At 42.9% G+C, this 10,359-nt stretch overlaps 1 protein-coding gene across 6 annotated transcripts in view; it reads right to left on the reverse strand.

Annotated features, from left to right (window-relative positions):
• Positions 1-10,359, reverse strand: part of LOC133489270 (xenotropic and polytropic retrovirus receptor 1 homolog) — a 246,898-nt gene that overhangs the window by 80,145 nt on the left and 156,394 nt on the right. For all 6 annotated transcript variants that reach the window (XM_061798176.1, XM_061798177.1, XM_061798175.1 and 3 more), the window contains 3 exons: positions 2,681-2,860; positions 2,321-2,486; positions 2,023-2,217 (listed from right to left, as the gene is read on the reverse strand). In XM_061798176.1, the coding sequence (XP_061654160.1) occupies positions 2,023-2,217; positions 2,321-2,486; positions 2,681-2,860 (541 nt within the window). The remainder of the gene's footprint in view (positions 1-2,022; positions 2,218-2,320; positions 2,487-2,680; positions 2,861-10,359) is intronic.

Below are 10,359 nucleotides of genomic sequence, written 5' to 3' on the forward strand. Positions count from 1 at the left end.
AAGTACCAGGAATTGGTACCCTACTGGTTCAAATTTAAAAGGTACCAATCCCTACCAACTCATGCTTATTGCTACGTGAGTCTGCAGTAAGAAGTCCATGTGGAAAAATAATCACTGCAAAAATCCTGATAAAAGTAAAATAAAAAAATCTGCTGTGCACTGAATCCACAAAAAATGGAAAACGATATAGCAAGGGACAACTGTATGAATACAAATTTCAATATCTACAACTGTAGTTTCTGCAGTTAGCAAGCAAGCTATGCCTCCAACCTGAAAAACACATCTTCCCTTGATGCCACAATTTGCAGGACAGCTCGGTGTCGTGATTTAACTTCCCAAGCATTATGAAAGTTAGTGGGACGTGATCTAAGCGCATTCAGTAGACACACCCACAGCGTCTAATAGCTGAGAGAATGTCTCGACTTTTCGCCATTTTGACGGCCGATTCATCTACTTGATTTTTTTTTTTAAATTCATTTTGGCAGCGTTGTTAAGACTCTTCTCTGTCGTGTGTCAAATTTATGAGACATTTTAGTTTAATTTTTTAGGGACTGTAAAAGACCCTGTAAAGTTAATTCAGAGAATTGTTTCTTAATACAAACCCCATTTCCAAAGAAGATGCGACATTGGTTAAAACAAATAAAAACAGAATACAATGATTTGCAAATCCTTTTCAACCTATATTCAGTTGAATACACTACAAAGACAAAATATTTCATGTTCAAACTAATAAACTTGGATTTTTGCAAATATTCACTCATTTTGAATTTGATGACAGGAACGTGTGTTTGTTTTTTGTGTTTTTTGTACATCTTTGGAGACATGATGCAACTTACTTACACAAGGGAAGACTTGCTAAACATTGGGGTGTCTTTCTTTCACCAACTTTCACCATTTTGTTTTTACTCATCGGCAGACTGGCTGTGATCTATGGCACATGGAGGGGACGAAAGCGACGCCACAGAGGGAAGTGAGCCGGAATGCAGGTCAAGCTACGGAAAAAGAGGATTTCGAATGCCGCTCCCGTCAATGCACTTTGTGTTGCGAGGCAGTGGTGAAACAGACGAGATCCGCAGCCCATTGCCAGCGGTTAAAGAAGCTGCTGGAGGTCTACCACAACAGTGTTAGTGGCGTTAGGCAAACAGCCTTCTTCCCTCCTCGCCCAACAATTTATCCGGGGGGCCAGTACACGTCACACGGCTTTGGTCGCTTATGGATCACCATTCGGCGGCCACAGAAGCGTGTTCTTCTCTGTAGCCCGTGACAGTGTGTGATATCTCCATCGCTGGAAAGGAAATGTGAGTGAAGGAAGGTATGTGCATTTGACTGAAAAGGAGAGGCAGGATTATCAGCACTCTTAGTGACATTCCCACAGCATTTGAGACCTGAGAGGCCCTTATTTGTCACGATTTTGAAGCCTGATTTCATATACTTAGCATTTTTTTTATTCATTCATTCATTCATTCATTGTCCGGGTTGTTAAGGAGACTCTTTTCTGTGATGTGTCAAATTTACAAGACATTGTTTTCTCCTGTTTGGTTGCACTTTAACTTTGCATGGTAGAATTTTAACTTGTTTGGTTGTTTGTGAACAATTGAGCCTTTTGGGGATCGTCCTTTTATACCGAGTCATGACAGTCACGTTTCCAAATAAGCTATTCACTTGTGGAATGTTCTAAAACAGCTGTTTTTTGACCATCCCTCAACTTTCCCAGTCTTTTTTTGCTACTGTCCAGGCTTTTTTTGGAATGTGTTGCAGCCATCAAATTCAAAATGAGAGAATATTTTGGGAAACAAAAAAACAACGTTCATAAGTTTGAACATTAAATATTTTGTGTTTGTGGTATATTCAATTAAATAGAAGTTGAAAAGGATTTAAAGAACATTTTATTGGTTTTATTTACGTTTTACACAGCGTCGCAACTTCAATGGAATTGGGGTTTGTAAAATGTTATGTTTGTCCACCTTTTTTTCACTGTTTATTGTCCACATCAATCTGTGTGAAACTGTGTCTTACTTATACCTTTATGTGTGCTGTAGAGAGCAGCAAAAGTTACAACAAAGAAGGAAGTGGAGTATTTCCCAGCATTAACCAGGTGAGGGAAAGCCCTTTTCGTGTCCCGGTAACGACGAAGACACTGGATGAATCTGAACCAAGCAGGAAGACAGTGAATCACTGCACGGACGCCATAGGAGTAGGTATTACACACATCGTTACCTGAGTAGGATAAAATTGAAATCCTGTTACCAGAACATTTGATTTCTTATAAACAATACCATTTCATGACTATATTTCATTGCATTTGAGAGAGCAGTCTCACCTTCACTGCTGATGAGTCCATCATGTTTTTTCCAGTCAAGTTCAAAACTGTAAAAACAGATCATGTACTCCATATCTAACAGAACAACCCCCAAAGAGTTTAACTGGTCAGCCAACCAGAAGTCTGCAAAGCCAACATGATGGAATGGTGCAGTCATTACCCGAAACTGTGGAAGAAAATATGGATGGTGATATTTTTTTCCCCTAACGAGGAGATTCTGCTTTTTAAGCAATATTTTATATGCTTGTGATAGTTAATATACACTAATGACCAGACAAAAATGAAAATCACATGTCAATGTTAAACCTGCTTATTTTTTTCCCCCTTTATATTCACCATTTGCAGATTGAGTAATGTTACCAGAAGTTTAAGAAGCCAGAAGCGTGACTTGTAGTAGCAGGTCTTGAATGGGTTGATCAGGAAGACAATGAAGAAGCCATAAAGAGCCAAAGGATTGGCCTGCATTGGCACTGGAATGCTGTCACTAAATAGACATGACAGCAGGCTGACACACCACAACACTCCCAAAAGGCCGGCAATCTGAAAACAAAAAGACCAAATCAGCCAAAGAAAATACTCTCATTATTTCACTTGCATTAGCAATTATCAGCTTTTCTGATACAGGAATATTTTCTTTGCCTTGATAAATTTTTATTTCTATAAAATCAATTTGAAAAGTCTGTTTTTGTGCCCTTGTGGCTTTTAAATGATATTGGCGGTAACTATGCGGGAGTAGTATAAAAAAAATTTTTTTTTAAGCATTTCCCAAATTCTGATTAAAAGAGCAATATATTTTTAATACACGTTTTGAAATCATTTTACTTAGTATACAGAAGCAAAATTAGTTTTCAGGGTAAAAATTGTAGCCCCCTTGATCCTAATAATTATTTGTGTATAGTTTTTTGTTCTGAATAACAATCTGTAGTTTGTTTCCATTTTCAATACGTGTCATTCGATTTTCCTAAACAATACCAGAACATTTGACTTTATTTTGACACATCTCTTAAGAGCTTCAAAGTGTGATGATTTACAATCGTGGTCTCTGGTCCTCAGTTCATAGTGCACAATTCTATGGAATTAAAGCCATTGGACGTAGTTGTTCACTTGGAGAAGGCCGATGCAAACGTGCCAGGTCACTGCTTGAAGGCAAAACTATGACCCACACCCAATTTTGCTTGGGAATGGTTTTAGGTTTGGTAAAGAGATCCTCATTTTCCTCATTGTTCATGATTCTCTACATGATCAAGCAACACTTTGGCCAAAGAGCTGGGATTTTTTAGCATCTGACCAAAGGTCAAAATGTCAAATCTGATACTTATTGGAAGGAATCATTAGTACTTCGTCAAGCAATATTTAGTTGCCAAAGTCCTTATATTTCATGGAGCTCTGTGTCACAAGCATTGGTGAAAAAGTGTATTATTGTCTTTATAAATCTCTCGCTGATTTACTTTATGAAATCTTAAAATTATTTGCTTCCATAAGTGAAGGTCAAAATGACTTGCTCCCTACGAAATATTGCGCACTAAAACAGTTCCCAATGTTTATAATATTTAATCATTACATCAATGATATGGATCCATTTTCATACTCTATGGAGAGTAAAACAATCTGATAACATTACATCATGAAAAATTTGGTCAACACAGACGGTCAAAATTATTAGCCCACCTTATGTTTATGTGCTTATAAAAAACAAACACAAACAGTCGTTTTGGTTAGAACCCAGACCTGCGTAGTCATTTAGGTTCCCTCCACCTGATCAATGAATTACCAGTGAGTTGAATATAAGTGACCCCAAGAGGCAGGGTCGGTGTCAAATGAACTCTTGATCGAAAATGATGACTCTAGAATTGCTCCAAATTCTTAGTAAAAAGTGATATCAACATGCCAAAAAGCAATCTTAACAAAAGATAGTGGATGCTAATATAAAGGAGAAGGATAGTCTGTAAAATGTGGTCTTTAGAGTGACAGACAGAACAAATAAATGCTCTTCTATTAGATGGCAGGAAGTACATACAGTAATTAATGTATCCACGTTTTGTGACATTTTTGTTTGTTGGTTTGCCATGAGATTTTTCAATTGTAAAATATGTGCCTTGGCTCCCTGAAGGATGGAAATCACTGATATATATCACATCACAATATGACACAGATCACTATTTTCATCCATCCATCCATTTTCTACCGCTTATCCCAGGTCGGGTCGCGGGGGCTGTAGGTTTAGCAGGGACAACCAGACTTCCCTCTCCCCAGCCACTTCATCCAGCTCTTCCGGGGGGGGGGATCCCGAGGCATTCCCAGGCCAGCTGAAGGACGTAGTCTCTCCAGCGTGTCCTGGGTCGTCCCCGGGGTCTCCTCCCGGTGGGACATGCCTGGAACACCTCACCAGGGAGGCGTCCGGGAGGCATCTGAATCAGATGCCCCAGCCACCTCATCTGGCTCCTCTCGATGTGGAGGAGCAGCAGCTCTACTCTGAGATCCTCCCGGATAACCGAGCTTCTAACCCTATCTCTAAGGGAGAGCCTGGACACCCTGCGGAGGAAACTCATTTTGGCCGCTTGTATCCGGGATCTTGTTCTTTCGGTCACGACCCACAGCTCGTGACCATAGGTGAGGGTAGGAACGTAGATCGACCGGTAAATTGAGAGCTTCGCCTTTCGGCTTTGCTCCTTTTTTACCACAACGGACCGATACAAAGTCCGCATCGACGCAGACGCTGCACCGATCCGCCTGTCGATCTCCCGTTCCATTCTTCCCTCACTCGTGAACAAGACCCCAAGATACTTGAACTCCTCCACTTGGGGCAAGATCTCATCCCCGACGCGGCGAGGGCACGCCACCCTTTTCCGACTGAGGACCATGGTCTCAGATTTGGAGGTGCTGATTCTCATCCCAGCCGCTTCAAGCTCGGCTGCAAACTGCTCCAGTGAGAGGTCATGGCTTGATGAAGCCAACAGAACCACATCATCTGCAAAAAGCAGAGATGCAATACTGAGGCCACCAAACCGGACCCCCTCTACGCCTCGGCTGCGCCTAGAAATTCTGTCCATAAAAGTTATGAACAGAATCGGTGACAAAGGGCAGCCTTGGCGGAGTCCAACCCTCACCAGGAACGAGTCCGACTTACTGCCGGATATGAGGACCAAACTCTGACTCCGGTCGTACAGGGACCAAACAGCCTGTATCAAGGGGTTCGGTACCCCAAAGTCGCGAAGCACCCTACACAGGACTCCCCGAGGGACACGGTCGAACGCCTTCTCCAAGTCCACAAAACACATACAGACTGGTTTGGGCGAACTCCCATGCACCCTCGAGGACCCTGCCGAGGGTGTATAGCTGGTCCACTGTTCCACGGCGAGGACGAAAACCACACTGCTCCTCCTGAATCTGAGATTCGACTTCCGGACGGACCCTCCGCTCCAGCACCCCTGAATAGACCTTACCAGGGAGGCTGAGGAGTATGATACCCCTGTAGTTGGAACACACCCTCCGGTCCCCCTTCTTAAAAAAGGGGACCACCACTCTAGTCTGCCAATCCAGAGGCACTGTCCCCGATGTCCACGCGATGTTGCAGAGGCGTGTCAAACAGGACAGCCCCACAACATCCAGAGCCTTTAGGAACTCCGGGCGAATCTCATCCATCCATCAAGTCGGATCTTCTCGACCTCACAGACCAGCTTGGGCTCCTTCCCTGCCAGAGAGATGACATTACACATCCCTGGAGCCAGCTTTTGTAGCCGGGGATCGGATCGCCAAGGTCCCTGCCTTCGGCCACCGCCCGACTCACACTGCACCCGACCCTTATCACCCCTCCCACAGGTGGTGAGGCCATGGGAAGGGGGACCGACGTTACCATTTCGGGCTGTGCCTGGCCGGGCCCCATGGGTGCAGGCGCTCGCCTTTGAGCCCCATCTCCAGGCCTGGCTCTAGAGGGAGGCCCCGTTGGCCCACGTCCGGGCACGGGAAACCTACTTCAATTTGTTTTGGTCATCGTTGGGTTCTTTTAGCCGTGTTTTGTCTGGTCCCTCACCGAGGAACTGTTTGCCATGGGTGACCCTACCAGGGAAGCAGTGTGAACCCCCAGACAACTCCTCCGATCATTGGGACACACAAACCCCTCCACCATGATAAAATGACGGCGAGGTGAGGTGTGTGTGTGTGTGTCTGTAAAAAAAATATATATATACATACATACAATGGTTACGGAAAGTTTTCAGACCCCCTTAATGTTTTACTCTTTGTTACATTGCAGCCATTTGTTAAAATCATTTAAGTTAATTTTTTTCCTCATTAATGTACACACAGCACCCCATATTGACAGAAAAAAAAAACGTAATTGTTGAAATTTTTTATGAAGTATTAAAAAAGAAAAACTGAAATATCACACAGCCATAAGTATTCAGACCCTTTGCTGTGACACTCATATGTAACTCAGGTGCTGTCCATTTCTTCTGATCATCCTTGTGATGGTTCTACACCTTCATTGGAGACCAGCTGTGTTTGATTATACTAACTGGACTTGATTAGGAAAGCCACAACCCTGTCTATATAAGACCTTACAGCTCACAGTGCATGTCAGAGCAAATGAGAATCATGAGGTCAAAGGAACCGCCTGAAGAGCTCAGAGACAGAATTTCGGCAAGGCACAGATCTGGCCAAGGTTACAAAAAAAATTATGCTGCACTTAAGGTTCCTAATTGCACAGTGGCCTCCATAATTCTGAAATGGAAGACGTTTGGCACGATCAGAACCCTTCCTAGAGCTGGCCGTCCGGCCAAACTGAGCAATGGGGGGAGAAGAGCCTTGGTGAGAGAGGTAAAGAAGAACCCAAAGATCACTCTGGCTGAGCTCCAGAGATGCAGTCCGGAGATGGGAGAAAGTTCTAGAAAGTCAACCATCACTGCAGCCCTCCACCAGTCGGGCTTTTTGGCTGAGTAGCCCGATGAAAGCCTCTCCTCAGTGCAAGACTTTTAGAGTTTCCTCAAAAAAAAAAACACCTGAAGGACTCCAAGATGGTGAGAAGATTCTCTGGTCTGATGAGACCAAAACAGAACATTTTGGCCTTAATTCTAAGCGGTATGTGTGGAGAAAACCAGGCACTGCTCCTCACCTGTCCAATACAGTCCCAACAGTGAAGCATGGTGGTGGCAGAATCATGCTGTGGGGGTGTTTTTCAGCTGCAGGGGCAGGGAGACTGGTTCCAATCAAAGAAAAGATGAATGCGGCCAAGTACAGGGATATCCTGGACAAAAACTTTCTCCAGAGTGCTGAGAACCTCAGACTGAGCCGAAGGTTCACCTTCAAAAAAAGACAATGACCCTAAGCACACAGCTAAAATACCGAAGGAGTGGCTTCAGAACAAATCTGTGACTGTTTTTGAATGGCCCAGACAGAGCCCTGACTTAAACCCAATTGAACATCTTTGGAAAGACCTGAAATTGGCTGCCTACCAATGTTCACCATCTAACCTGACAGAACTGGAGAGGATCTGCAAGGAGGAATGGCAGAGGATCCCCAAATCCAGGTGTGAAAATCTTGTTGCATCATTCACAAAAAGACTCATGGCTGTATTAGCTCAAAAGGGTGCTTCTACTAAATACTGAGCAACGGCTGTGTGATATTTCAGTTTTGCTTTTTTAATAAATCTGCAAAATGTGAACAATTATTTTTTTCTTTTGTGAATATGGGTGAAAGCCGACTTACGCGGAAATTCGTGTTACGTCGTCAGCGTAGGAACGGAACTCGTTCATAAATCGAGGACTTCCTGTATATACATATATATATATACACATATATACATCTATATATATATAGACATATATATAAATATATGTATACACATATATACTGCTGTCACAATCACGTGGGACAATACCTGTAACAGAAGTATTTCGCCATAAATTTTGACTTTTAACGGTGAAAGCCGACTTACGCGGAAATTCGTGTTACGTCGTCAGCGTAGGAACGGAACTCGTTCATAAATCGAGGACTTCCTGTATGTACATGTATATACATACATACATACATACATACACACATATATACATCTATATATATAGACATATATATAAATATATGTATACACATATATACATCTATACACATATATATATACACACACACACACACTATATATATATATATATATATATATATATACACACACATATATATATATACATATATATATATATATATATATAAATATAAACATATACACACATACACACACACATGTTAAAATGAACCTGAAGCCTCAACGCTTGTCAGACATCTTGAATCACACTGCGTCGAATTGGTGCTTCGGAGCTTGTAACGACCCCCAAATATCACGTGACCATTTGAGTTGAGCGTATCGACAGCTCGAACCGGATTGATTGCTGTCATTTTATTTGACAGCTCGTTTGGCACCAACTTCTGTATTTAGGAACCACCAAGCTGTTCAATAGTTTGGTGGTTCCTAAATAAGCTATTGAATTGTTTTTATTTATGAATAAAAACTTGTAAAGACATCTCTGTGCCCTTTTGTTTCTGTTCACAAGTCATCCCTTTATAATAAAGATGCACGCGTGACCAACATATTTACTTTGTGGAATCCAGCTTTTTAATGCCAACTTCGTCTCTTTAAATTAAAACAGACTTGTGTAAATAATACATCGACCAACATCGTATTTTATCTTTCATTGCTGAAAGATCACGAGAGAATCTTGTTTCACAGAGTTTAGTGACGTAGGTTGTTGTGTCTTCTTTCGTCCACCAGATGTCACTAATTTTCTCACTGAAGCACCAAAGCTCCGAATCTGTTCCAGCACAAATTGAAGCAAGGCCTCAAAGCTTCATGAGGCTTCGACCACACATCACATATACATATATCTTCTTTTCCCTTCGGCTTGTCCCGTTAGGGGTCCCCACGGCCTGTCATCCTTTCCCATGCAAGCCTATCAAGTGCATCCTCCTCATGTCTTCCCTCACGACATCCATGAACCTTCTCTTTGGTCTTCCTCTTGCTCTCTTGCCTGGCAGCTCCATCCTCATCACCCTTCTCCCAATATACTCACTATTTCTCCTCTGGACGTGTCCAAACCATTGAAGTCTGCTCTCTCTAACTTTGTCTCCAAGACATCTAACCTTGGCTGTCCCTCTGATGAGGTCATTTCTAACCCTATGCAACCTGCTCTCTCCTAGAGAGAACCTCAACATCTTCATTTCCGCCACCTCCAGATCTGCTTCCTGTTGTCTCTTCAGTGCCACTGTCTCTAATCGGTACATCTTGGCTGGCCTCACCACTGTCTTATAAACTTTTCCCTTCAGCCGAGCAGAGACTCTTCTGTCACATAACAGACCTGACACCTTCCTCCACCCGTTCCAACCTGATTGGACACGTTTCTTCACTTCCTTAACACACTCCCTATTGCTCTGGACTGTTGAAGTATTTAAAGTCCTCCACCCTTGCTATCTCTCCCTGTAGCTTCACTCTTCCCCCTCCACCCCTCTCATTCATGCACATATATTCTGTTTTACTTCGACTAATCTTCATTCCTCTCTTTTCCAGTGCATGCCTCCACCTTTCTAACTGTTTATCCACCTGCTCCCTGCTTTCACTGCAGATCACAATGTTATCTGCGAACATCATGGTCCATGGGGACTCCAGTCTAACATCTGTCACCCTATCCATCACCACTGCAAACAGGAAGGGGGTCAGGGCTGAACCCTGATGCAGGCCCACCAAAACCTTAAATTCCTCTGTCACACCTACAGCACACTTCACCACTGGTCTGTTGCCTTCAATAATGTCCTGTATTATTCTAACATACAGTACTTCTCTGCCACTACAGACTTCCGTATGCAGTACCACAGTTCTTCTCTGGGTACTCTGTCATAGGCTTTCTCTAACTCCACAAAGACACAATGTAGCTGCTCCTGACCTTCTCTGTACTTTTCCATCAGCATCCTCAAGGTAAATAATGCATCTGTGGTACTCTCTTAGGAATGAAACCGTACTGTTGCTCGCAAATACATCAGTCCTGAGTCTAGCCTCA

Source organism: Phyllopteryx taeniolatus, chromosome 14 (assembly GCF_024500385.1).
Source record: "Phyllopteryx taeniolatus isolate TA_2022b chromosome 14, UOR_Ptae_1.2, whole genome shotgun sequence".
Lineage (NCBI taxonomy): Eukaryota > Metazoa > Chordata > Actinopteri > Syngnathiformes > Syngnathidae > Phyllopteryx > Phyllopteryx taeniolatus.